General features: G+C 37.3%; 13 protein-coding genes across 13 annotated transcripts; 7 read left to right on the forward strand and 6 right to left on the reverse strand. All coding sequences in view use genetic code 12, as the record gives it.

The window, feature by feature from the left end:
* Positions 1-415: 415 nt before the first annotated feature.
* CANMA_000776 (uncharacterized protein) lies at positions 416-1,729 on the reverse strand (the record flags this gene model as incomplete). The annotated part of the gene is made up of 2 exons (XM_051818164.1): positions 416-810; positions 1,708-1,729. The coding sequence occupies 2 exons, from the start codon at positions 1,727-1,729 to the stop codon at positions 416-418; spliced, it is 417 nt and encodes a 138-aa protein (XP_051673591.1).
* A 1,204-nt stretch (positions 1,730-2,933) lies between these two features.
* CANMA_000777 (lipase family protein) lies at positions 2,934-4,328 on the forward strand (the record flags this gene model as incomplete). Its single annotated transcript, XM_051818165.1, has 1 exon — positions 2,934-4,328. The coding sequence occupies one exon, from the start codon at positions 2,934-2,936 to the stop codon at positions 4,326-4,328; it is 1,395 nt and encodes a 464-aa protein (XP_051673592.1).
* A 1,143-nt stretch (positions 4,329-5,471) lies between these two features.
* CANMA_000778 (lipase family protein) lies at positions 5,472-6,869 on the reverse strand (the record flags this gene model as incomplete). Its single annotated transcript, XM_051818166.1, has 1 exon — positions 5,472-6,869. The coding sequence occupies one exon, from the start codon at positions 6,867-6,869 to the stop codon at positions 5,472-5,474; it is 1,398 nt and encodes a 465-aa protein (XP_051673593.1).
* A 2,011-nt stretch (positions 6,870-8,880) lies between these two features.
* CANMA_000779 (uncharacterized protein) lies at positions 8,881-11,691 on the forward strand (the record flags this gene model as incomplete). Its single annotated transcript, XM_051818167.1, has 1 exon — positions 8,881-11,691. One exon carries the CDS (start codon positions 8,881-8,883, stop codon positions 11,689-11,691), a length of 2,811 nt encoding a protein of 936 aa, XP_051673594.1.
* A 520-nt stretch (positions 11,692-12,211) lies between these two features.
* Positions 12,212-12,571, reverse strand: CANMA_000780 (uncharacterized protein; the record flags this gene model as incomplete). Its single annotated transcript, XM_051818169.1, has 1 exon — positions 12,212-12,571. One exon carries the CDS (start codon positions 12,569-12,571, stop codon positions 12,212-12,214), a length of 360 nt encoding a protein of 119 aa, XP_051673595.1.
* A 601-nt stretch (positions 12,572-13,172) lies between these two features.
* HIS7 (imidazoleglycerol-phosphate synthase) lies at positions 13,173-14,945 on the forward strand (the record flags this gene model as incomplete). The annotated part of the gene is made up of 1 exon (XM_051818170.1): positions 13,173-14,945. One exon carries the CDS (start codon positions 13,173-13,175, stop codon positions 14,943-14,945), a length of 1,773 nt encoding a protein of 590 aa, XP_051673596.1.
* Positions 14,946-15,071: 126 nt separating this feature from the next.
* On the forward strand, positions 15,072-16,312 carry RAD14 (Rad14p; the record flags this gene model as incomplete). The annotated part of the gene is made up of 2 exons (XM_051818171.1): positions 15,072-15,104; positions 15,164-16,312. 2 exons carry the CDS (start codon positions 15,072-15,074, stop codon positions 16,310-16,312), a joined length of 1,182 nt encoding a protein of 393 aa, XP_051673597.1.
* A 443-nt stretch (positions 16,313-16,755) lies between these two features.
* HSP90 (Hsp90 family chaperone) lies at positions 16,756-18,885 on the forward strand (the record flags this gene model as incomplete). Its single annotated transcript, XM_051818172.1, has 1 exon — positions 16,756-18,885. The coding sequence occupies one exon, from the start codon at positions 16,756-16,758 to the stop codon at positions 18,883-18,885; it is 2,130 nt and encodes a 709-aa protein (XP_051673598.1).
* Positions 18,886-19,721: 836 nt separating this feature from the next.
* Positions 19,722-20,774, forward strand: CANMA_000784 (bifunctional diacylglycerol cholinephosphotransferase/ethanolaminephosphotransferase; the record flags this gene model as incomplete). The annotated part of the gene is made up of 1 exon (XM_051818173.1): positions 19,722-20,774. The coding sequence occupies one exon, from the start codon at positions 19,722-19,724 to the stop codon at positions 20,772-20,774; it is 1,053 nt and encodes a 350-aa protein (XP_051673599.1).
* A 175-nt stretch (positions 20,775-20,949) lies between these two features.
* Positions 20,950-21,396, reverse strand: TOM22 (Tom22p; the record flags this gene model as incomplete). The annotated part of the gene is made up of 1 exon (XM_051818174.1): positions 20,950-21,396. The coding sequence occupies one exon, from the start codon at positions 21,394-21,396 to the stop codon at positions 20,950-20,952; it is 447 nt and encodes a 148-aa protein (XP_051673600.1).
* Positions 21,397-21,580: 184 nt separating this feature from the next.
* CANMA_000786 (uncharacterized protein) lies at positions 21,581-24,229 on the reverse strand (the record flags this gene model as incomplete). The annotated part of the gene is made up of 1 exon (XM_051818175.1): positions 21,581-24,229. The coding sequence occupies one exon, from the start codon at positions 24,227-24,229 to the stop codon at positions 21,581-21,583; it is 2,649 nt and encodes an 882-aa protein (XP_051673601.1).
* Positions 24,230-24,667: 438 nt separating this feature from the next.
* On the forward strand, positions 24,668-25,459 carry CANMA_000787 (uncharacterized protein; the record flags this gene model as incomplete). Its single annotated transcript, XM_051818176.1, has 1 exon — positions 24,668-25,459. One exon carries the CDS (start codon positions 24,668-24,670, stop codon positions 25,457-25,459), a length of 792 nt encoding a protein of 263 aa, XP_051673602.1.
* Positions 25,460-25,490: 31 nt separating this feature from the next.
* Positions 25,491-27,593, reverse strand: TEP1 (putative phosphatidylinositol-3,4,5-trisphosphate 3-phosphatase; the record flags this gene model as incomplete). The annotated part of the gene is made up of 3 exons (XM_051818177.1): positions 25,491-26,519; positions 26,818-27,400; positions 27,574-27,593. The coding sequence occupies 3 exons, from the start codon at positions 27,591-27,593 to the stop codon at positions 25,491-25,493; spliced, it is 1,632 nt and encodes a 543-aa protein (XP_051673603.1).
* Between the last annotated feature and the right edge of the window lie 390 nt (positions 27,594-27,983).

Consider the following 27,983-nt stretch of genomic DNA (forward strand, 5'->3'; position numbering starts at 1 on the left):
TTCTAATGTCTACTCTCCAACAGATATACAACAATCAACAACCTCAAAGCCCTGTATTTGATCATTCCACAAAACGTTAATGCATTTGTCGTCAACTTTTTTGTCTCTTCTTCTTTCTGCTTTTGCCCACTTTTGGAATTGTAACGCGTCGGTTAATTAAATGTAATTTTGTGTGTCTTTTCCCTGCACTTGCCTTAAAACGTGGCTTTACCACTCATAACCTAAAGAGCGAACACACACTCATAGAAACCGTTTCTTTTTGTTCAAAGCCACCACCACTGTTGATAAGTGAGTTTTTGCATGTCTAAAGCCGCCAGCATAAAAGCCTTAATTAAACAGAAAAGCTACCATTTACAAGTAATCTGCAAGACCGTGCAATTTTTCTACACAACTCATATGCCGCTAATTAATTGATCTACCTAATATGGGCTGGTGGTAGACCATCGGGTGCACTATACTCATCCATAGCTTCAGCATCTTTACCTTGTGCTTGTGCTTGTGCTTGTGCTTGTGCTTGTGCTTGTGCTTGTGCTTGTGCTTGTGCTTGTGGGCTGTATCCATTAGAAGCTGAGCCATAACCCGGTGCCAGCGATGGGAGATAGGGTGGAAGAACATAATTGTTGTCGTAATTTTGTCCCTGCTGTGGTGGTGGCCGTGCTCCTGGTGGTGCATATTGGTGCATGTAATAAGCTCCATTTGATGGTGGTCCAGGCACTGGGCCTGTAGGACGAAAGTTGGCATTATTATTGTATATAGGAACAACCTTTCTTTGTTTTCTTCTTCTTCTCCACAACCAAAAAGCCAACAACACTAAAAAAATTGGGATTAGAATTAGCCAGAATAGCCATCTGCGTCTATCTCTTTCAGTATAGTATACTACTCTCTTTTGGATTTGGATGAGCATCGGTTTTACTTTTGGTGATGTCAAAGATCAAAAGAAAAAAAAAAAGCCCATCAAGTCAACAGATCAGCAATTTCGACAATCTATATAAAGAGCTTGTAATGGGGTCATCCAATACGTTATTATATAAAGATACAGCCTGCTCTTGTATAATAATTGCATAGCCTCCAATAAGGAAAGGATTGTAAGAAATTTAACTTTTATTTTCTTGGAAATTTTCTCAGCTACGAGTGATGTTACCTAAATCTTGAATATATATATTGACCCAGAATTCTTGGAATGGTTTAATTTGTATGTCACTTACAAAGATTGTATATTTCTTATAGAAAGATCTTTTACCTTTAAAAATTGTTGATTAGAGCTGATATCATATTTTTAATGACATTGCTGAAATACTGTTATAATTTCTCTCTACTATTTTTTTTTGCAGCATTTTTGACTGAACATATTAGCTGAAGAAATGATCCTGCTTCACTCAATATCTAGATCCATATATGCAAAATTTTACACTTGATCTGAATGAGGTAGAATCTAGGTTACTGAATTTAGGTAGCTATACCCACTTAGGGATGGCAGCTAGTTTGTCGTAGACAATTACATCGACTAGACCAGCACATGTTCCACCAAGATACTCCACACTTTCCTCTAAAACATTCTACTGAGTTGTGAGACGGTTTAAAAGGGAAGAGGAGAAGGTTAATGTAAGATCAAAAATCAAGTAACACCTTGACTTCCTCGGCAATTATGAGTAAACTTTCGATCTCAAACTCAAACCCCTCGAGGTCATCTTTTGTTTTGTCCCTTACGCGGTGTAATGGATAAGCTCATAGCCAGGAGTCAATCTGTTTCCGGACTTCACAATAAATGGACTATGCCACCTGACTCATAACCCCCTGAATAAAGGTCAATAACCCCGAACAAGGTTTTCATTTAACCGAAACGCCGAGGAGTAACAAGCCATGGTCTTTCACAACTTCTAGCATACACGACTATAACGTAACTGTGTAATTATTTTGTAACTCAAAGTGTAATTCTGTAAAAACTCTTGATACGTAATTTTGTGTTCGTTTTATCGTGTTTTAAACTTCCTCGGGATTTTGCATATTTATAATTTCACTAACGCTAACTTGACAGCATGAGCATTGCTTATGGTAAACTATAATGGTGGAAGGCTTAACTAGGCTATGCTGCAATTATATAGAGGTGGACAAGGTAACAAATGGGAACGAAAAGAGACAAAATTCAATAGTGGCTCTTACATGACCAATAATGGTTATTCGTGACATTCACAGGACCATTCAGGAATGCCTTCTCTTGACTCTGCCTTAACCGTTGATTACTATTACAATACATTCTCATTGTTTTTCTTAATTGCGTTCTCCTGCTTACAACTAAAAGTATAATCATTGATTTTGTGTCACATAAACAACATGGAATTACGAATTCTTTTGAATAAAGCGCGTTTGAATTCCACATTTCAAATAAAACCACTTACAAAGCATTCTTAAGAATTTCAACCAAATTTGTGTAATACAGAAGAAGAATGGTTACCGTATAATAGGAGTTGATTATTGCCGGTTTGTTTATGTCTTTGACTTGTCTTTGCAATAGATTTGTTATTATAGTTTTTTCTTTCATTGTTTTCTTTTTTTTTTTTTGCAATTGTGGATTGATATGATGATGATGTGCAATTGCAATTGCAATCGCAGATGAATTGGGTTAGGATCGTTTTTGTTCTGACTTACCATTGGACAGATTATGAAAATACTACAAACGTGTGTTTACTGATGGAGAATACAAACACAAATGGCATGGTTTTGCATCTTGAACTGTGTATTGTTGAAAAGTTACACCGTGGTTTTTGTACATTGATTGGTTTAAAGTAATGGACAAATTAGTATTTTGTACTTCGGGAAGGAAAACACGAGGGGAGTGCCCCCTCAGAAGATTATAAATACCCAAATGGATTCCCAAGTTATGCAATGGATTTGGAATCAATACAACAACAACAACAACAAAAACAAACACTTCCATGCGTTACTTAGCTATTGCATTCTTGCTTATCAACACAATTTCTGCTTTTGTATTGGCTCCCAAAGAGCCATCCCAAGATGACTTCTACACCCCACCACAAGGTTATGAAACCCAACCAGTTGGTTCTATTTTGAGGACAAGAAATGTCCCAAATCCATTAACAAGTGTTGTCACTCCAATCAAGGTTCAAAACGCTTGGCAATTATTGGTTAGATCTGAAGATTCATTTGGTAACCCAAACGCTATTGTGACTACAATTATTCAACCATTCAATGCCAAATCAGATAAGCTTGTTTCGTATCAAACTTTTGAAGATTCAGGTAAGTTAGATTGTGCTCCATCATATGCCATTCAATATGGATCTGATATTACCACATTGGCTACACAAGCTGAAATGTACTATATTTCTGCTTTATTAGATCAAGGTTATTATGTTGTCACCCCTGATTACGAAGGCCCAAAGAGTACATTCACTGTTGGGTTACAATCAGGAAGAGCTACTTTGAACTCACTTAGAGCTACTTTGAAGTCGGGAAACTTGACAGGAATTGATGCAAATGCTGAAACTTTATTGTGGGGTTACTCGGGAGGAAGTCTTGCTTCGGGATGGGCTGCTGCTATACAAAATGAATATGCACCAGAATTGAGTAAGAATTTGCTAGGTGCTGCTCTCGGAGGATTTGTGACAAACATTACTGCTACTGCTGAAGCTGTTGATAGTGGTCCTTTTGCAGGTATCATCTCCAACGCATTAGCTGGTATTGGAAATGAATATCCTGATTTCAAAAACTATCTTTTGAAAAAAGTTTCACCATTGCTTTCAATAACTTATCAATTGGGAAACACTCATTGCTTACTTGATGGTGTAATTGCTTACTTTGGCAAATCATTCTTTTCCAGAGCTATTAGATACTTCCCTGATGGATGGAGTCTCGTTAATCAAGAACCCATTAAAACTATTTTGGAAGATAATGGATTAGTTTATCAATCAAAAGACTTGACTCCTCAAATCCCTTTATTTATCTACCATGGATCATTAGATGGAATTGTCCCCATTGTCAACTCAAGAAAAACATTCCAACAATGGTGTGATTGGGGTCTTAAATCAGGTGAATACAATGAAGATTCAACCAATGGTCACATTACCGAATCAATTGTTGGCGCACCTGCTGCCTTGACTTGGATCATCAATAGATTCAATGGTCAAGCTCCAGTTGATGGATGCCAACACAATGTTAGAACATCAAATTTGGAATACCCAAATACACCAGAATCGATTAAAACCTACTTTGAAGCTGCATTACACTCAATCTTTGGTTTTGATTTGGGTCCTGATGTTACTCAAGATAAGATTAGTTTGGGTGGATTACTTAATTTGGAACATTTTGCTTGAACAGCGTGGATGTTGATTTAGAATTGTATTAATATATGCGAAGTGTATTATACTAATTTCTTTAAAAATTCTCTAAGCGATGGCTTAAGCTTATCGATGAATGCAGTAAATAAAAGAGACAATAATGGAGCCATCACTTGCCCAACCTGTAAATTCATATTCTTTGGGGAGCTTGTATGGAAGATTTCGTTGTTGGAGACTCGGTTGCAAAACTGAAATCTGTGATAATCAGGTCAAGTATCACACATTATGTATTTTTGGTTGCAGGAAGCCCAGTTAAAGACGCTAGTCTCTCTAAGTAATGGTCTCAGTTTAGTTGGATTGGACTCTGCGAACATCATTTATTTGTGGTGGAACTTTTGATGCTTCCTTATATATTGTTCTGCTAAACTACAGTATTAAAACCACGATTATATAAATAAATAATCCCACAATCATATACTTCTTCTTTTACTATAATCATCCTAACTTTATTGCAAGTCTGTTATCAAAGGGTTTCATTTCAATTACAGTCATTTTATCAGCGTTTTATATCCACGTTATTCACGCAACTGACCGCTTGCTTGTGTCTTATCACGATGATCAAATTAAATCCATATTTGCAAACGTCTTTTTGTCACCACTTGCAAAAACAACAGATACAACAGCAGTATACAGATTGACGAAAGGGAGATTTACATCAATTATGGAAACAAGCAACGACTCATACAGGAGTCTTTTATTAGTTTTAGGTGTAATTGATGGTGTTGCTTCCGCTGATAGTAGGTGTTGGTTTTCAATGTTTAATAGTATGTAGTTGAGTCATGCATTAAAAAGTCCTAAGACAAGGACGCAACAGACTTGTCCAAAATGGGGGGCATTTGTTGGTCAAGGAATTTGAAATCACCCCTTGGCGGGTGGATTACGGGAATAGTTAGAAAGACTTGTACTCTATCGGTATTGAATTTTTAGAGTCTGATGGATACAAGAGGATGTCGAGAAAGCAGTCAAGTTTGGTGCACAGCAGTAGAGACGCTAGTGATGACGCGGAAACAGGTTACTTAATTACACGAATTTTGAACAAATTAGGTATACTCGATAGAGATCCATTGTGAATGGACGGTTGGCCCGACTACGATTTTGACTTTTGTGATAACATTAAATTTATACTTTTACATACTCTAGCGCATTCAAATCCTCTATACTGTTAACTTCTCTCTTCAGCAAAGGACCCAAATCAAGTCCAAGTACAAGGTCCAACGCAGCGGTAAAATAATCAATATATGATTGAGATATACCAGGATAGTCGAAATTTGATGCTCTTGAAGTATGATTACATCCATTAATGGGCTCAACACCATTAAATCTATTAATGATCCAAGTTAAAGCAGCCGGTGCTCCAACAAATACTTCAGTAATGTGCCCCGTCGCTTCATCCTCGGCAAACTCACCTGACTCTAAGCCCCATTCACACCATTGTTGAAATGTAAGTTTCGCGCTTTTGATGGGGACGATATTATCTTGAGTGCCTTGATAAATGAACATGGGAATTTGAGGAAGGTATTTCTCGGGCTGGTAGACCAATCCATTGTTTTTGACAATTGAATCGACTGGTTCCTCGCTAAATATTTCCCAACCATCTGGAAACCACCTATCTTCACCAGAAAAGAACTGGCTGCCAATATTTCCAAGAACACTGTCGACTAAACAATGATCATCTCTTCTGTCAAAGCTCAGCTGTTCGGTACTACTGATTTTCTCTTGCATGAAATTGGTCAAGTTGGAGTATTCATTTCCCAATCCACCCAATGCATTTGCTATAAGACCGGCAAAAAGCCCACCATCAGTTGCTTCTGCCGTAGCTGTGATGTTGGTGACGAATCCCCCAAGTGTAGCGCCAATCAAATTGTCACTCAACTCAGGGGCGTACTCACTTTGGATAGCAGCTGCCCAACCGGAGGCAATAGTGCCTCCTGAATAACCCCACATCATAACTTCAGCATCGGAATCAATACCAGTCAAATTTCCTGAATTAAGTGCAGCTCTGATCGAGTTCAATGTCGCTCTGCCCGATTGCAATCCAACAGTGAATGTACTCTTTGGACCTTCGTAATCCGGAGTGACAACATAATAACCTTGGTCCAACAATGGTGCCATGAAATACATCTCAAACAGGGAAATCAAAGTAGTTAAATCTGCCCCATACTGAATTCCATACGATGGAGAGCAATCCAAGTTTGCTGCATCTTCCCATGTTTGGTAAGACACCACTTTATTAGGGATGGCATTCTTTGGCTGGATAACAGTTGTTACGAAAGCGTTTGGATTACCAAATGTATCTTCAGATCTCACGAGTAGTTGCCATGCATTTTGAACGTGGACACTATTGATTATACTAGATAATGGTGCTGGTGTTTTTCTAAATTTGAGAATTGTTCCAACTTCCAGATTCTCGTAACCATCGGGCGGGGTGTAAAAGCTGTCTTGAGATGGCTTAACTGGTTTAATGACTGCTGCAAAGACTCCATGAATGAGAAAAACAGCCACAAGCCAGAACTGCATATTTTTTGAACGGTGGGGGTGGAATTGGCTGGTTACTTCAATTTTTCAGTTCGAATTCGAGACTAAAGTCTCTAGTACTTATACCCCAATGCATTGTAAAATATCACGCAATCACCAACACATTGAGTGCCCCTTACCCCAATCAAAGTCATAATGCAGTGGAATTCTCGAGGACTATTCAACAATAGGGTAGATTTTGCGTAACATAACTGGACCCATATTTTAACTGTGTTCGACAAGGGAATATTCTGAACTGCAACTACTTATGTAAACGTATTAGGAAATACTTCTTGAATCCTCGTATAGAATTCCAATCAAAGTTAAATAATGCGAAGTACTTTACCTAAAAGGGTAAATAATTTTTTAACCGACACGCATTTCATGCAAAAAAGACGCAATATTTCACCTCTCAATTGGAAACGCTTTCCCCAAAGAGGAGTTCTAGTATGAGGAATTGCATACAGAAAGGATACGGAGGTAAGCATGGGCTCGGATAATTGTGGTAAATCAATTCCTTTCTGATATGCTAGTCAATTTTGTGACAGGTTTTGCGATTTGTCAAAATTATGTGTGCACACGATGAGAGTTCCTTTCTTATTTTTATTTTTTTTTCACATGCCTTAGACGCTTTATTTCCAGCCGAGGAATATTTGTCTGTAATGTCGGACTTGTGACCGAACCATCACTGGGTTATGTGTCACTCTTTGTTACCTTGCAAGTGTGTCAACATCAGTAATTCGATATATTGGACTCCTCAAGTAAATGGTCGATATATATTATAGTTAGCGAGCAGCTACGGTCATGGATGTGGATTCTTTCAACTGGTCGATCCAAAAAGCAAGTGACTTAAAATGGTCCCCAGTATCTTATAACAAGTGGCAACTGCGCTTTCTTTGACGTAACCTCTTGAACCTCTTGTAAAGTAACTTGCGTGTGTTGCAGACATTTAGTAGTGCACTTGACTTCAAATGAGGTTTGTATGACCAACTTATTCCTCTCCAAGTACACCTCCAAGTGAGAGTAGTCACGCAAGTTCAAAAATACCAATCCCACACTAAGCACTGCCCATTTGAAGTGGTCAGTGGTTTATAATTTGTGTAAAATTAATGATCATTCTCTCTATATATGTATTTCTCAAAATTTATTTTTTCCAGCATGACCGAAAAAGTGACTAGATACGAGTCTACACAAAGGACTTTACGAAAATTCTTTCTGTTCCATTCCCGGGATTGATCGGCGAAAATATGAAATAGAAAATCCCGCTTACACGTGCCAGTCATGTGCCAAGTTAACCTTGATACTTTTAAAGCAACTAAATCTGTAAAAGTTACACACCCGAAGGAGCCATTTAACACATACTGAGACAGGTAAGAAGTCTTGGAGATTCTGTCCTTGTTACTGCTCTTCCCACTCCCTCCTATAACCCAAAGTAGGCTATGAATAAAAATAAAGTGGAATAAAAAATAAAAAGGAGGAGACAAGTTCCTAATTATAGCCGCTAATGAAACATTCCATATACCATATCGGTATACGCTGCAAGCTGACGTTAGATTTATATGTATACTTCGGTGAAATCACTTTTTGTACTTTTGATTAGAAAAATATATACACAAATGAACACGCGCACTTTATAAAGAACAGTATAATTGTAAAGTTATTAATAAACAATTTTTTAAAGTTTGTTCTTTTTTATTTTTTTTTTTTTATTTTTTTCAACACTAAATATACAAATTTAAATATATGTCAATTAGTTTGGGTTTCTAGTCTCCTTTCATCAGTTGGCATTAACGGACATACACACTCACTACACACTCGCCACTGGCTCAACGACACTGGCTCAACGACACTCAACGGTGAGATTAGATGTTAGAAATAGAATAGAACTACAGTGAACCTTTTAGAGATAGCTGATTAACTGCCATATATCTATATATACAAATTACCGCTCAATCGTTAATCTATACACCCCCATCCACCATAGACCACCAACTACAGCAATTTTATCCTACAAATGAGTTTCTTTGTGGTACCCCTGGTGTCTTACCAAACGCAACAAAAACTAAAGGCTCACAAGGAAAAGAAAAAGGCTAAAGAGAAGAAAAAGGACGTGGAGAAGGAAGTGAAAAAGGAGGAGCGAAGACAGGAAAGTGACGCGAGCAGCATAATGTCGAAAAGGAAAAAGAAACCTGGTTGGGGGCTACTCCATAGGACATCCACCAGTTCTAAAGTCTCAGCAGATATGAGAGATGATGGCGAATACGAAGAGGATGCAAAGTCAATGATGTCGGGGTATCCAACAAATCCACCAATGTTACCTCTGGATCCCGAGATTAACTCTGATGCAGAGGACTGGGAATCTTTGTACCTGGACCAAATACTGAAGTCAAAGCTGTTCACCAATTTACCAAAGGCAAGATCTGAGGAACCTGAAACAAAGCATTTCAATTTAGATGAAGTATTGAGTGAAGACGAAAGTAATCCCAAAAACAAAGATTCAGCACTGCAATCTAAACTGCTGGAACAAACACCTGATTTTGGCAGTATATCGAGTAGTTCACAGAAGAACGTTGCTCATTCCCTGTTCTTATCTGGAGCATCACAAAGACCCACCGCAAGATCAGAACAAGCAGAAAGAGACGAGGAGATGCCATCATTAATAGCGAACAATTACGGAAAAACTATGCGTGCCGAAACATTTAAACCCCTTAATCAACAAAGACAACAATCTATTCATACTGGCTTAGCTGTGAGCCCAAAGACACCATCGACTCCAACAATCTCGCCCTTGACACCAGCCATTCCTGTAGCACCATTTCATGCATCGAGCCCCCATTCAACTTCAAGCTCACGTCCACGAGTCAATTCTGCCTTCACAACCACCTCAGCACCCTCAGGACCTGCACAGCAACGCTATCCACTGAATGCAGCGTTCCACAGAAATTCTTCTTTGTCGTCCAACAACACAACTCAATCACAACCCGTGTTAGGCTCTAAAGAGCCTACCAGCAAGTTTAAGAAATTGCATTTTCTTACTGGCAGCACGAAAAAGAAGGGGTCTTCAAAATCACTTCCTTCCCTGCCGGGTGCAAACTCACCTCAACAATCACCTGGGTCCTCCAAACAAACAGATTCCTACTTCCCAGATGTTTCAAATCAACCTACAAATGCCGTGATTCCTTCTTTTCATGCAGTGCTTGATCTATCTGTACTCAATTCGTACGATGGAATCAAACAAAATTTACTCAATCCACCATATCAAGTTTTTCGATACAACAACTTTCTCTCGTTGATGAGTGAATATCATTCCAGTGATGCAATACACTTTGCCAAGATTAGAAATCAATCATTGCTAAAATTTATCGTTAGACACAAGCGGGCTAAGGAAGTGGTTGATAAACGAGGATACTTTGATCAAGAAAATTATCGTGACTTACATAATACAGAATGCATCTTGGCTTATTTTTTGTACCACGAAATAAGAACCGATTTACGGAGGATGATTAAATTTGCTTCAAAAAACCATCAGTGGGCCAACCATGAGGAGTTGATACATACAAACTTTGTCAATTACATCCGTTATTTGGTCCTATTGCCAGAGATTGACAACTTGGATGATTTAAGTGATGAGTTCAGAAGACATTACAAAAACAAACAGGTTTTTTCCGTCATTGCCAATTCGCTCTATGCTTTAAAACACGACATTTCCAGTGATGTATCGAACGAGAACAACAAAGCCACGAAGGCTAAACTTCTAATCGAGTGTGTCACCAAGGTGTCTTATGAGTACATCCTTCTTGAAAAATACAGGTTTGACATGACATCGAAATTTTATGCCAACCACTTGATTGCAAGACGCCCCTTGATGGAATTGTTTGGTCTCTATAAGAATAATATTGCACAAAACAACAAGGAAAATGTCAAGGTATTGCTCTTCAACTCGTCAAACTCAATACAGTATGGATGGTACCTTGCCATATCTGTCCCCTTTGTCAGATTTGTGGAAACAAGTATTTATGCCGAAGACATGGGTGCTCTTCAGGATTACAATGTCTATCAGAAGCAGGAAGATGCAACAATCAAGACTAACTTTACAATTTCCGACCACGAATTGTATGACAATTCGATACTGAAATTAAAATTGACGACATTTCAAGAGTATAATTCAATGAGTATGGAAAGTCTCGTTGCGTTGAGTAAGAAAACTGATAATGATCTGCTGAATTATGCCCATTTGAAGCGGGAAGAAGTTCCTGACCCATCAAGCGCATTCAGTTACCGGCCCATGAATTTTGAATATTACAGCCAGAGCATAGCTACCATCCCCTCCAATTCGTTCAACTTGGTGCAAACTACTGACTTACCTTACGAAATTAAGCGCGAGAATTACAAGACCATTTTGCACGAATTTCACAGAATCCTCAAACCAGGTGGTTCATTGGTTACTGACTCGATCCATTTTGGATCCAAATCGACGCATGAATTCTTGCATGAGCATGTCAAGGGCAATTTCCCACGAGCCTGGAATTACTTTGATTTCTCAGTATCGCAACATTTTGAAGTTATCCCAAATTTCGTCGAAACTATCTTGTTGGAATTGAATACCATTTTCGGTAGAGGTAATGTTAAATTTGGAATAAATTTGTTGTCGTCACTGTCTGAAGTTAATTACTTTTTGGCCAAGTTTGGTGGGTTGAAATTGTTTGAGATGATTGGGAAGTTGGGAGAGTATTGTAATTACTTTGAAGATGGAGATACTGTAAAGTCACAACATGAGTCAAGTGTACACTTCTGTGTGCATATAGAAGCGATCAAAAGAGCATGATGGATGAAAAAAGTATAAGCGTAGAAAGAGAGAGAGAGAGAGAGAGAGAGAAAGAGAAAGAGTTACATTAGAAATTATATAGTGCTGGACATTAGAACTAACAAGAGCTCTAGTTAACACTTTTTTGTTATTTTTTTGCAAAGACTGCCAAGTGGAAGGCCCCGTTGATGGATAAACTTTCTTGAATAGAATAATCAGGGTTTTCATATAGAGTATAAATCAATATAAAAGCTTAATCTACTTGAGTGTTCTTTATTCCAGCCGAACCGAAACGATACAAAGAAAACAAAAATATAAGAATTGAAAATCATTTTGGTCCTTAATGCAACCTGAAACGATTGAAAATTCTCAGAATTGTATAATTCGATGGTTAGATCACTTCAAACAGTCAAAATTTCTATTTATGATATTGATCTATGGCTATTTTGTCCAATTCTTTAAATAAAATATTCATGTAATTACACAACGAATCTTCTCATCATCATCGTCAGCGTCTGGGGTATTGGGCAACACGCCAGACTTACCCTCTTGAAGGTCGGTATCTTCTTGGTCTTCTTCGATTTGCCTTTGCTATCTTCACTGCCTTCTCAATATCCTTTTGAGTATAGTTGCCAGACTCTAGAAACTCGATAGCTGTATCATACAAGGTTCGAGATTGAAGGTAAGATTTCACCGTCCAAGGTAAAAATTCAAACTCTTTATTCAACAAAGGGTCAAAGCAAACAACGATTAGATTGTCAAAATAGCACAAATGCTCCACCATCAGATCAAAATCTTTTTCTTGTGCTTTGTCATCGAAGTGGTATGGACCACGGTTTCTTTCCTGTTCTGCAAATACGCAAGCAAAAAGCAAGAATAATAATGTAATGGCAAGCTTCATTTGGAGCGTGGGTTTGGGACTTTAAGTTGAAAAGCCTACAGAACTTCTTGCATCCTATATAAAACAATCGAAGTATTTATAACCCAGCCGCGATTCATTGATATTAGTCCTCCTCTTTCAGTAATACCAAAGATTATACAACTTTCAATTTTTAGATATGCCTTTGACCTCCGGATATTCTGTTTACAATACTATTTTTGTTTATTTTTTTTTTTTTTTTTGATATGCTTAAATGTCTACTAAAGTGATAGAATAGAGATTGATCTCTTGCTTTTGATTCTTAACACTTGCAGCTTTGGCAAATAATTCCTCACCCAAGACCCTTTATTTAGGGATTGCGAGATTGATATTACCTTTGTGAAGATTAATATCATCTAATTGCTGCAGTTGTTGAGTTGGCGTTTGTTTTATTAACTTTTTTTGACTGCAAAAAAAAATAGAGTATGCGTGAAAAAATTGACTCATTCACCTCTCACTCACATTTTGACAAAATTGTACTTGTACTCCATTTTCATTTTTTTTCTGTTTTTTCTATTTGTTCCTTTACATCAATACCCACACTCTCTGTTAAACTCACACTCCCCTATCCCCTGGGAAAACCATGACACAACTAGTTCACATTATAGATGTAGAGAGCGGGAACTTACAATCCCTTTCTAATGCCATCAAACGCATCAATCCCGACTACACCATCAAATTTATCCACAACGAATCGGAATTTCTTGCCCTTGATCATGAAATCACCAAATTGATATTCCCAGGAGTAGGCAACTATGGCCATTTTGTTCGCCAAATTTATGAAAGAAACCTTGATAAACATATTGAGAAGTATATTAACGATGATCGAGAATTAATGGGGATTTGTGTTGGATTACAAGCATTTGCGGATGGATCTGAAGAAAGTCCAGGTGAACAAGGGTTGCGAGTTTTAGGTTTACAGTTGAAGAAATTTAATGTTGATGATCCAGCTTATGTCGAACGTGGAACTAAGAAAGCTGTACCCCATATTGGATGGAATAGTATTGAAGAGATTACTGTTGCCGGTGATGATATAAGCTCCGATAAGTCCTTGTTTAATTTGAACTTGAACAACAAGTATTATTTTGTTCATTCATACGCTGCTATTATCGATCAAGAGTCGAGTGAAAAGTTGGACAAGTTGCGTGGTCAAGGTTGGAATTTTGCCATTGCAAGATATGGAACTGAGAGGTTTTTAGCTGCTATTAATAAAGGAAATTTATTTGCTACACAGTTTCATCCTGAAAAATCAGGAATTGCTGGATTAAAGATTATAAAAGCATTCCTTGAAGGGGAAAAGTTTCCCGTGGTTCATAAATCTGATATCCAACAACAGCCAAAAGATATTGAAGACACTATTAGTGGATTGACGAGAAGAATCATTGCTTGCTTGGATGTAAGGACAAATGATGATGGGGATTTGGTTGTGACTAAAGGTGATCAGTACAATGTGCGTGAGACAAATAGTGACTCAGAGTCAAGTGCTGTGAGAAATTTGGGTAAACCAGTTGAATTAGCCACAAGGTACTATAACCAGGGAGCTGATGAAGTGACATTTTTGAACATCACCTCATTCAGGAACTCTCCATTGAAAGATTTACCCATGTTGGAAGTTTTGAGACGTGCAGCTGAAACCATATTTGTACCATTGACAGTTGGTGGTGGTATCAAAGATATGCAAGATCCGGAAACTGGTAAAACTGTGCCAGCTGTACAAGTTGCTGATTTGTACTTCAGGTCGGGTGCTGATAAGGTCAGTATTGGATCAGATGCAGTAGCCATTGCTGAGCAATACTATGCCAATAATAAACAAAAGACTGGTTCAACATCTATTGAAACTATATCCAAAACATTTGGAAATCAAGCTGTTGTTATATCGGTTGATCCCAAAAGACGATATGTTGCTTCACCAAAGGATACTAAGATGCAAACCATTCACATTACTGATCCAACAAAATACGGGCCCAATGGTGAACAGTATTGCTATTACCAAGTCACATCACAAGGTGGAAGAAAAACACACGAGTTGGGTGCTTTGGAATTATGTCTTGCTTGTGAAGATTTGGGAGCTGGAGAAATTTTGTTAAATTCGATTGATCACGATGGTTCAAACAAGGGTTTCAATTTGGAATTGTTGAATCAAATCAAGTCGCAAGTGTCGATACCTGTTATTGCTAGTTCTGGTGCTGGAAATCCACAACATTTCCAACAAGTGTTTGAAATGGAGTGTGGCATTGATGCTGCTTTGGGAGCAGGATTGTTTCATCGTGGCGAGTACACTGTTAATGATGTCAAGCATTATTTGCAAGAAAAGGGAAAGATGGATGTAAGATTGGATGATGATGTAGCATTGTAAATAGATGATGATAATAGATTTGATTTAATGAGCGCAATCCTGTATATAAACCGTTTATCAGAAAAATCGCCTTTGCAACTTTTCTGAGAAGAGGAGATATAACACACGTTAAAACTACAGTTCCTCATGAGTGCTTCAGCTGAACAAAAACGCAAGATAGTATGTATAGGTTGGATATCATGTTAATCTACTTGAAAGGCACTAACTTGTCAATCTAGGAGGAAAATAGAGCTCGAGTGTTGGAAAGGTTACAGAAGAAGCGATTAGGCAATGACTCAGCTAAGGTAAAGGAGACCCCGTTATCAGCGGCAAAGACTGAGTCCCAAAGAGAATCACCAAAGCGATCACTAAATCAAATTGTTGAACCACCATCTAATGCATTCAAGTCAAAGTTTATTGACTTTGAATCTGATGGGTCTGTCAAGAGATCAAAAACTCAGGAGCAAATCCAAAAAGTAGAGCAAAATAGACTTCGAGCAATAGAGATACAGAATAAACTACGAGAACAGCAGCAGAAAGAGAATCACAAACATGCTCCTAGCAGAGAAGAAGCAACTTACGGGCCAACAACTGATTTGGAAAAGATTCGATTAAACAAGAATAATCCTGATTCTGTATTTGATTCCAGAAAGGGAAAGTTCCAACCTCCCCCAATTAAAAAGAAGGATTATATTGAATACGATTTTGCCACCATGCAAGATACTAAAGGTGGGTTTATACACGATGAGGATCGGCCTCGTGTTGATGAAGAGACTTTACAAGAATGGAAAGACAAGCAAAAGGAACTAGAGCAATTGAAAAAGGCAGCACCACCAATCGATATAGACACTGCTCCCAAATGCTATGAATGCGGCTCACTTGATATTGATTTGAACTTGTATACAAATTTCGGCAAAGTACGTGCTTGTCGACTGTGTATCAAGAAGATGCCGGAGAAATATTCCCTTTTAGTCAAGACAGAGTGTAAGGAAGATTATTTATTGACAGAACCTGAATTGCAAGACTTATCATTACTACCGAGAATTGAAAAGCCTAATCCACATGGATATAGTCGCATGCAGTTGTTTTTACGATTCCAAGTTGAAGAATTTGCATTCAAGAAATGGGGGTCTTCGGAAGGTCTAGATTTAGAATGGGAACGACGTGAACAAAACAAATTAAAGAGAAAGGAAAAGAAGTATCAGGACGCATTACGTGAAATGAGGAAAAAGACGAGAGCTGAAGAATTTACTAGAAAATTAAGACACGGTAAGTCGTTGAACGAGAGACATGTGCATGATTGGTCGGCACCATTGAAAATGCTGGAAAACACTATAAAGAGACGATGTATTGAATGTGGTATAGAGGTTGAAGAAGTTGTTATATGAGGTAGTTGTAAAGAGGTAGATCTATAGTCTCTAGTATTTTCTTGCACGTGACTAATACTACCAAATTATTAAAGAGATTTTCTTCAACATTCTTTTTGTTTCTAGTGTTTTATTTTTTGGACTGTAGCTACCAAATGTAGTCGAAAAGAAGTGGAAGTAGTGTACCTTGTTACAAATAGAATGGTATAGAATATTCCTTTAACAAAATAAACACAACACGACACAACACACTTTTAGCAACACATACAAAACCCATTTGCAATAGTTTTAATTTATTTTTCTTTTTTTAAAAAACAATGCGCAGACTAAAAAGTTTTGGCAAGTATAAAATCAATTGAAATTTCCCATTTGATTTTCAATTTAAATTTTACCACCACTTCATCTATCTGTACAACTTAACACACACATATACAGACACACGTACATATTAATCAATCATCATCATGTCTGACGGTAAAGTTGAAACTCATGAATTCACTGCTGAGATTTCTCAGTTGATGTCTTTAATCATCAATACTGTTTACTCAAACAAGGAAATCTTTTTAAGAGAATTGATCTCCAATGCTTCAGATGCTTTGGACAAGGTTAGATACCAAGCATTGAGCGATCCATCTCAATTGGAAACTGAGCCTGAATTATTTATCAGAATTATCCCTCAGCCAACTCAAAAAGTGTTGGAAATTAGAGATTCCGGTATTGGTATGACCAAGGCCGATTTGGTTAACAATTTGGGTACCATTGCCAAGTCTGGTACTAAATCATTCATGGAAGCTTTGAGCGCTGGTGCTGATGTTTCTATGATTGGTCAATTTGGTGTTGGTTTCTACTCCTTGTTTTTGGTTGCTGACCATGTCCAAGTTATTTCCAAGCATAATGATGACGAACAATATGTTTGGGAATCCAACGCTGGTGGTAAATTCACTGTTACCTTGGATGAAAAGAATGAAAGATTGGGACGTGGTACCATGTTGCGCTTGTTCTTGAAGGAAGATCAATTGGAATACTTGGAAGAAAAGAGAATCAAGGAAGTTGTTAAGAAGCACTCTGAGTTTGTTGCTTACCCAATCCAATTGGTTGTCACTAAGGAAGTTGAAAAGGAAATTCCAGATGAAGAGACTTTGGGTGAAGATGAAGAAAAGCAAACTGAAGATGACAAGAAACCAAAATTGGAAGAAGTTGACGAAGAAGGTGAGGAAAAGAAGGAAAAGACCAAGAAGGTTAAAGAAGAAGTTACTGAAACTGAAGAGTTGAACAAGACCAAACCTTTGTGGACCAGAAACCCATCTGATATCACTCAAGAAGAATACAATGCTTTCTACAAATCGATTTCAAACGATTGGGAAGACCCATTGGCTGTCAAGCACTTTTCCGTTGAAGGTCAGTTGGAATTCAGAGCCATTTTGTTTGTTCCAAAGAGGGCTCCATTTGATGCTTTTGAATCAAAGAAGAAGAAGAGCAATATCAAATTGTACGTTCGTCGTGTTTTTATCACCGATGATGCTGAAGAGTTGATTCCAGAATGGTTAAGTTTTATCAAGGGTGTTGTCGACTCTGAAGATTTGCCATTGAACTTGTCAAGAGAAATGTTGCAACAAAACAAGATTTTGAAGGTTATCAGAAAGAACATTGTTAAAAAGATGATTGAAACTTTCCAAGAAATCTCAGAAGACCAAGAACAATTTGACAAGTTCTACACTGCATTCTCCAAGAACATCAAATTGGGTATTCATGAAGACACTCAAAACAGACAAGCCTTGGCTAAATTGTTGAGATACTACTCCACCAAGTCGACTGAAGAAATGACTTCATTAAGCGATTATGTCACCAGAATGCCAGAACACCAAAAGAATATTTACTACATTACCGGTGAATCTATCAAGGCTCTTGAAAAGTCACCATTCTTGGATGCCTTGAAGGCCAAGAACTTTGAAGTTTTGTTTATGGTTGACCCAATTGATGAATATGCCATGACTCAGTTGAAGGAGTTTGAAGACAAGAAATTGGTTGATATCACCAAAGATTTCGAATTGGAGGAAAGTGACGAAGAGAAGGCTCAAAGAGAAAAGGAAGTTAAGGAATTTGAGCCATTGACTAAAGCTTTGAAGGATATCTTGGGTGACCAAGTTGAAAAAGTTATTGTTTCATACAAATTGGTTGATGCACCAGCTGCTATCAGAACTGGTCAATTTGGTTGGTCAGCTAATATGGAAAGAATTATGAAGGCACAAGCTTTGAGAGATACTACCATGTCCTCATACATGTCATCGAAGAAAACTTTTGAAATTTCACCAAAATCTCCAATCATTAAGGAATTGAAGAAGAAGGTTGAAGAAGATGGAGCTGAAGACAAGACTGTCAAGGACTTGACTACCTTGTTGTTTGACACTGCCTTGTTGACCTCTGGTTTCAGTTTGGATGAGCCATCTAACTTTGCTCATAGAATTAATAGATTGATTGCTTTGGGGTTGAACATTGATGATGATGCTGAAGAAACCGAAGTTCAATCTGAACCAACTACTACTGCTAGTACCGATGAACCAGTTGGTGAATCTGCTATGGAAGAAGTTGATTAGATGAAAATAGATAAAGAAAAGGTATTTGATGATTTTTATGAGATTGTGTACTTAATGCCTTGTTGCTGTACAAGTTTTTTTAATGTTATACATCTTTGTTTAGCTTAGGTCATAGTCACACACCTTGTATTTAGAAATTTTTTAATAAAGATTTGTTAGGAAAGAGAATATATGGAGTAGATTTTTTAAATCGTCTTGATGCCAAAAAAATGGGGTAAAATTTTAGTACCGGTTAAGTTGCCATTTTTTATATTTAGTATAATTAGAAACATTGCAAGGAAAGAGAGAAGTAATATACTCGGTATCAATTGCACTGGCCATGTAGATGTGAAAAATAGTTGCAACAATTGGCAGATAAATCGATGTAGTTTAGAAATAAATCACATGAGTTAACTTCTGTAAAAACCGGTAGCTGCTCATGGCAAAAACACCCAACATACCACAAAAAAAGACAAAGTATGGAACTACCGCTACCACGCGCAATGGAAATAAAATCTCACAACAAAGTTTTTACAAAGTAAAATAGCACGTTTTAACAAAACCTAGCAAGAATTCCTCTGGGTCACACCTAGATTTCACTAGCACATATAACAAAACACCACCACTTTCCCATCACCTACCCATTCCACATTCATTTTATTCTTCAATCGAAGCTACCTACCACTTGAAAGCTCTTTTGTGTGTGTGTGTGTCAATTAAATATGGGGCTATTTATTCCAACCAACAAATTGCATAACTTAAAGTTATACAAGTACCAGTCAGAAGACCATTCTTTGATTTCCAGGCATATATTGAAAAAATGGTGGAATTACTTTGTGCAAATATTTCCCTTATCAATGGCACCCAACTTGATCACATTACTAGGACTATTTTTTGTTGTTGCCAATTTATTCGTTGTATTTTATTATGATCCATATCTCAATTCAACGCAACCCAGTTGGTGTTATTTCTTTTACGCATTTGGACTATTCATGTACCAGACATTTGATGGCTGTGATGGATGTCACGCTAGACGTACGGGCCAAAGTGGACCATTGGGTGAATTATTTGATCATTCAATCGATGCCATAAATACGACATTGGGTTCAATTGTGTTTGGCAGTGTAATGAAGATGGGGTATGGTGGGTTATTGATGTTGTCGCAATTTGCATCAGTGTGTAATTTTTACACGTCGACTTGGGAAGAATACCATACACATAAATTGTTTTTATCGAAATTCTCGGGTCCTGTTGAAGGTATTTTGATGATTTGTACCGTGTATATAATTACCGGTATATTTGGACCTGATATCTGGGATGTTGAATTGTTTACTTTGAATTTGACATCGTTGGGATATGGCACTTATGAAGTTAACAGTTCGTTAATATATGTTGTACTTGGGTTAGGGTCTTTATATTTCAACATCATTTCAGCTATGCGGAATGTTGCTAAACATTACGAAGCTAAAGATGGCGAAGAGTCAAAAAGATCCAAGCACGAAATTGGTGAAGCTTATAAAGGATTGTATCCATTCTTTATCTACTATGGTGTTGTTATAACATTCTGTTGGTTTTATCCACCAGTAATATCGGAGTACGGTTTGCCTTTGATTTTGTCAATCGGATGCACCATTGCATTCTCCGTAGGTAGAATCATCTTGGCCCATTTGACTTTGCAAGAGTTTCCCTTTGTTCAAGCTCCAATGTTTATCCCTATTGCCCAATTGATATTGAGTAAAATTTTGATTGATATTTATAAATATAGTCCAGCAAAAGTGTTGAATGCTATAAGTTGGGTGGGATTTGGTGTCACCTTGGGTATACATGGAATCTTTGTTGCTGAAATCATTACTGAAATTACACAATATTTGGACATTTATGCATTATCAATTAAGCATAAAAGAGCATAATTAGAGGACCCAAATGTAGATTATTGTCTGGAAAAGTATGATGGGTGATTTTCTAGTTTTTTTTATAAATTGCTGATAGATTAGATACTAGAGTAACTTATAACTATATATATACAAAAGAGTCTCTAAAAATGAGCTGAGGCCGTTTGGTCTAAAACTCATCATCCGCTCATCATTAAGCAGTTTCCTTCTTACCACCAAAAGCTTCTTCACTACCTGGAGCTAAAACATCTTGAGCTGATTGTTGCAAACTAATGTTACTCTCCATTTCCTGTAACTGAGTTTCAGATAAAATAGCCAAAGCCAAAGGAACACCCAACAACAATGAACTTGAAGTCAAAGTCCATAACAATTTGCCTCCATTGTTCAACCCCAGTTGAACATAACTGGTAACTGTTGACGATAAATTATAAATTTGGTCTCTATGTTGAGGTGAAACTATATCTTTTAAAGCAGCGACCCTGTCGTAAAATGTTTCATTTTCGAGATCGAAATCATCATCGTCATCTTCAAATTCACTATCCGAATCATCAAAAGTGTCTACTTCGACTTTCTCAACAGTGGTAGTGCCATCTGGGTAAGTGGTTTGAGATTCGTCTTCGACTTGCGTTAACTTGACCATGTTTGATATGTTTATATATATGTATGTTTGTAAATGAAGCAGTAAGCTGTGTCAGTCTTTTTCTCTTTCAAAGGCCTATCCCACAGCTTTCTGAGAGAGAGAGAGCAAAAAATTGGAAGAAGAAAAAAAAATTTCATTGAAAGGAAATTGGTAATCGCACACACCCGACTCTCTCTCTATAAACCTATTCCAATACAGATTCATTCAATGTCAATGGGGGTATGTTCATGATATCTCCTCTTTCTAGTTTGTAACCTAGATGCCCGCCATCGTACCTTTTGATATTGTAAAACTGTAGCAAAGCCCTCATTGCGATTTCTTGATCACAACTATTATTAAACTCACTGCCCAAATCTTTACCACTTAGCCAATTATCCTTCATTGATAACTTGCAATTTAGATAAATGGTACTGATCAAATCCATATTCATACTCTTCCATTTCCTGCCTTGATAAGGCACCAATTTCTTTAAAATTTTCAATATAGGCTTAGAAAATGCTTCATTATCATAATTTATAAGAATCATCTTGAACAATTCTGATGGTTTGAGATCATTCAATGAAAAAATTCGTTGACTTTGGTTTTTGATTAGTATTTTATTGTTAATTTCCAACATATCTGCCAAAATGGATGCAAAGTTTTGATTGAAATTTTGAATATATACATGGCTAATCTTTTTGGAATCAAGTTCCTTGGGAAGTTCCAGAATAAAAGTCTTGTTGACAAATGCATAGTCAAAATTTTCCGAGTTGATATGGAGGCAGTTGTGGAAAAAGCCTAACCTAGGAAGCTTGATTTGTGGATTCATTAGTTTATTCTGGTTGATCAACATCTCATACTCCAATAACTCGTCCTTCTTCCCGCCCAGTTGATGCGATAGACTCTGGTTGTTTTGGTTATTGAAGCTGTTGCTTATGAAATCCAAACTAATTGCCGCAAATTGTTGATCAAAAAGAATTGACGAAAGATAATAGTACTTGAGGACATGACTTGCTTTGAACCATCGGAGCAACCTCATTATTATTCTCATCACAGTTTTTGTCATTACTTCTTTAACATTCATAACTTCCAATTGCAGCATCAAAAGGCCCTCTATCTTAGCTTTTGCGTCGTCATTACCATGTGCTGTTCTCGATTTAGCCATGAATGAAGTACTTGGGTTGAGCTCATATTCATACAAACTTAAATTCTTTTCAACCCGGTTGCTTTTAACTATATCCAAAAATACTTCAATGACTGAATGTAGCCGGAAATACGTCTTGGCGTAAAACTCTTCTACCCTTTCAAGACTATTAATTTCACTGGTGTTGCCGCAGTACTCACCGCGCATCTTATCAAAAGAATAGTCAAACTCGTCCTTATCATTATACGCATCAGCATAACCTCGTTCCTGCTTCATGAATTGTTCACGCTCACTCCATAATCTTTTAATTGAATAGCTTTCATACACTGCCTTTTTCAATATCTCATCTGCCTCCAACATTGCTAGGGGTACACTTGAGCCACACAGATTCTCGTTCGGATATATAAATGGCATTGATTGGTTTACCTGATATGATTTCCTAATCTTTTCACCACCAGACATGAAATCAGAAGACATTAATTTCGGGGAAGGTAAGGGAGTTGCAATGTGAACAGGTTGTGCTGGTAGCTGGCTTAGTACTGTATGCGATTTATTTGTCTTGGGTATTTCAATACTGTTTGATAACGAATTTGAATAGGTGTTGACTGCCATGAACGTTTTATACTTATCCTCTATCGATGATGCATTTGGCTTCTTTGACAACGCTTCTTCCAAGTTCTTTACACCACTAAGCTCATATAATGGGTACTTATCTAGGAGATCTTGCCTAAATGCAAAATAATCTAATGGCGAACAAGTCAATGTTGATTTTTGTTCATCTGAATCATCAAATGTTTTGATATGATGCAACTTTTTGAGAAACCCATCACACAAAGCAAGCTGATTCTTGTCTCCAAATTCTAGAAGCAGCAACTTGTCCAAGAATAATATCAAGTATCTTATTCGATAGCTAGTGCTGTTGTGATTCCACTTCCAATGCTCAATGAATTGCACAACTGACTCCAAAAGATTCGTTGCCAGTAAATACTTTCGAAACTTTTCCAGTTGTTGCTTGTTATATACCGCGGTTATTGTTAGGAAATAAATTATGGTTAAAATTCGGAAATAAGTTGCTTCAGTCTTCTTGGACATAGCAGCATTCTTACCACCCGCTAATGTGTCTATCTCCATTCTTCGGGCGAAAAACTCCAACACCATGTTAATCAACGGCTGGTAAATTTCTAGCTCCAACAATTCCAAGTTATTAATAGATATTTGTCTAACTTGCTCCTCAATCGTTGACTTTGTAGCATATTCCCCAAATGAATAATACAATATACTCTTTAAATATGACAAATTGTCGTTCATGCTTGAACCCAACAACTTTGTTGATAATTCTTCCATGTCATTATTTTGTTCAAAGCTATCCAATAGAGACTCCAAACCACCAATCAGTTTAAGGTCATGGAAAGTAAACCACTCCGAAATCTCTTGCCCTAGATCGCCATATTCTTCATGCTGATAAGCTAAATGCAGCTTGGTAATTAAAAATTGATAATTCATTGACACGTCATAGTTGCTGCCACCATCTGCATCTCCTCCTGAATCTTCCGACAGTGATGATGATTCAAATTCTTTGGCTTTGGCACTCAATTTCTTTTGAAATGTTTCATCCAACGACGTATCGTGCAATTCGCGTCTAGTTCTCTCATCTGGATGATCTATTATCTGATCTTCTAGTTGGTCAATTTGAATCGACCCATCATTCATTATAAGGTTACTAACTGATATTTCATTGAATTCAGTGGAAAGTCTGACGTGTTTGGGGGAGGGGAGGGCTATACTCTGTAGATTGGTTCTATTTTTGTCTTCCTCTGTTTGATCTTTGTCGTATATATGTAATGGCACAACATATATTATTGCGACACTACCCGTTAAAAAAAGTTTGTGAAAAATTTCTTTTGCATTTAAATTTTTGAATCAAAAGTTTCATGCACCTTTGGTATACAGTCCAAACTGCCCTCACCTCCTCCCCACCAACTACATCATCAAACTAATTGTTATTACATAATAGCTGAACGATCACTGCATTATTAGCTATAATTGTCATCAACTGCATTTGCATTTTAGTCCTTTAATATATTTATACACAATTTGTTTTTATTTATTTATTTATTCCTTCCACATTGTTCCCAGCACCAAAAAATAATGTCATTTCAAACACTTGATCAAGCAATTTCACTCAAACTCAAAGTCACCACTTTGTTGGATCAAGAAATCACTGGCTCTATTTATACATTTTCATCTTCAAATGAGGTGCTAGTTTTGATAACTAGCAATCATGAACGAGTCAACATCAAGAATGATAAAGATCAAGACTCACCATCATCAATAAATCAAACAGCCACATACCGGATTATCAACACATCATTTATAAAAAGCATACAAGTTTTGAACCCGCCTCTCAAGAAGGTCACGTCCAAGTCTAACAAGGGAGATAGGCTAGTGATTGAACCAATCAATGTGGACGACTTGGAACAGTTTCTACAAGAGCAAATTGGAAAGTATCAAGCTCCTCCAGTCGACCATGACAAAAGCTCTACACGAGAATCAGCATCACAGCATGGATCACTGAAGACGCAGAAGTCCACTACACAACCGAATCAAGCGCACCCACAACAAACCTCACCACCAACTCAGCATCAGAATCAGCATCAACATCAACATCAACACCAGCATCGTCATCAGCATAACCAAAAACCAATTTCATCCCAACTACATGACAAGTTACTGGCCTGGTTTGGCACCGAGAACGTCTCCTTTGGGAACCAGAAACATTCAGAGATTATCGTCCATAACGACATCAAATTAATTAAGCCATTTACCAATACACAAAAGAATGTGCAAGTCTTGAACAAACAAACCAAACATTTACCTGCATTGAATCGAGCTTTGAAGCAATTTTGGGAAAGTATAGATAATGAAAAGAAAGGAGGGTAAAAATCACACCCTTATATATACCTAGTTACTTTTAATATACTGAAAAATAAAACTCTACTCTATCAAAAAATCTAAAACCTTGCTGTTTAGTACCTTTGAATCCATCAATTCCCTCCCACGGGAAAGAACATGATGTTTTTATGGTGCTAATATGTTCAAAGAATGTGTTGAACCACAAGTAGCTAAAGCCCCCAATACCAATCATGATATCTTCATCGACATAAACGGGATCTCGAAACTGGCAAACTAAATCTTTTCCTTCTCGCTTAAAATTAGCAACGTCGCTGGAGACGTGGGGAATAAGAGTTTCAACAACGGTATTCTCTCTATTACTTTCTTGTACTGCCTTGTACTGAGATATACTGAGAGGAAGCTCCTTTTTTATGCAATTGCGAAATATGATTTTGTCAATCAAAAGCTTTTCGTGGTTGTTACTCCATTGCGAATATTGTTGTTTCAACTCATCAGATTGCAAATACTGACCCCAATATCGTAAATACCTCTTTTGGCTCACTATGCTGACTCCATCACCGCCAAACCTTCGCATCCTTCTTTCAGTATATGCACCAATGACACTATCAACATCCATACTGTGTCCGTGCTTTACTCCCGATAGCATTAAATAAGCACAGCCCAAGGTGCCCAGTCTTCCCTTGCCTGCTTTGCAATGCAATACAGCCACATTTTCATCAGTTTGACTTAGAAATCGATCAATTTCATCTGTTGCATCAATCATATAGCGAATAGGTGGTGGGTAATGATCAGGAAAAGGGTAATGACTGACTTTGAATTGTACTTCCTCATCCTTGTAACCAGGATCCTCGCCTCGGAAATTGAACAAGTGCCAATGCAGGTTGTGATTTGTTTCTAAGTAATTAAGTAAATCATCAAGGGGATATCTGTACCACGACTCAAGGTAAGTTGTTGTTGGTGCTGATGAAACTATCAATTGTGGTGTAATGTATGCCAAGTCCAAGTACAAGTTTAAATTTGAATCATAATGAAGCTGTTTTGGTGATGCAATGATCGATCGGATCAAGGACTTGACTAACTTCATGTACTGGTAGGCGACTTACTTTTCGGTCACCCCGACGACCTTTGATAGAAGTGGAAGTTAAGGAAGAAGTGGCGGTGATGGTGTTCGTCCTTTCAATCTGAGAGGCTTTAGTTCACAACTTTCTTTTTTTCTTTTTAATAATCCAAGTCAATTATTGCAGAAGTATATAAATAGTATGTGATAGGCCTATAAACACCTATAGTAGCAAATATGTAGCAACTTGAACCTCTAATGGAAGTCGGCTTTGATACTCATTAGCTTATCCAAAAATTTGGTAGTTAAATATAGTTATGAAGCATACTGAGCCAATAACGCAAGCAATCATGAATCCCCAAGGTGCCACTCTTCTCAAAACATAAAGACAGAAAAAGAAATTGCCAGCTAGCCAACCATACTTAGTTGCCTTTTCTTTGGTAATAGCATATTCAGTAGTTTCAACATGTTCTGTGGTAGTTATAGTATCATCGGTTAGTGGAAAAGCATTAAATCTTGGTGCAGCAACACCAGTTTCTGGTTCATGTAAGTCAGCATCATGGTGTACTTGAGAATTTTCACTTTGCTCGACATTATCTTGCGGGTGAGCAGGATCATTAGGTAACATTCTGAGTTGATCTACATCATTTTCATTTGGCACGTTCAATCCCTGTGGAACTTCTGCATTATTATTACCAGCTCTATTACTAATAGCAGTAGACGTTGCGTTGGCAACATTTTTGGTTGTGATAACTCTTGGTATGTACTGATATCTTTTAACACTAAGACGATCCCCGGTGTAGTGGGGCTCGTATGCAATGTAGACAAATATTATGGTAAAAATGATTGTAAGTGCATTGACATTACAACATGTGGTAATTGGGTTGTGGCCTACGCAGTAGTTCTTTAAGCTGTTCCCATGATGATATTGAAACAGCTACCATGCATTGTTGTATTCTTGTATTTGAGTACAGTTGGATGGTTTGGTTGGCTAAAATGTGTTGCAAAAATAGGAGATTTCTTGAAAAGCTTAGTAATTTATTCTTTCTATCTCCTTAGTATAAAATATTGTGTGAAATCCTACAAGTTAAGATTCACAGTCATATTAATAATAGCAATGAGATAATGGTGGTAGTTGAAGATGAGTATTCTTTTTCTAGCCTTTTGTTGAATAGCCTACTTCGAAAAGCTTTACTACACAGTCGATTTCGAATGAGCTTTTATACTAGTACTCTTTTTAAAGTGAGAGAGTATGTTATCAATTTTATTTGGCAAAGGTTAAAGAATGCCCGTCACCACGGAATATCAATGTTGCTATGTGCTATCAGCCAATCTATCACACATACACTTTTTCAACTTTGGATGGATAAATTTGAGTTGATTGCGTTGTTTTGAAACAGAAAATATCTGAGTTGTTTTACTCTTCAAATTATACCTTGTCGTCATTTATGCAAATATTGAAAGAAGCGACTATTTTGACAATTACAGCTGAAC

Source organism: Candida margitis (assembly GCF_024628925.1).
Source record: "Candida margitis strain CBS 14175 chromosome Unknown scaffold8, whole genome shotgun sequence".
Taxonomy (NCBI): domain Eukaryota; kingdom Fungi; phylum Ascomycota; class Pichiomycetes; order Serinales; family Debaryomycetaceae; genus Lodderomyces; species Lodderomyces margitis.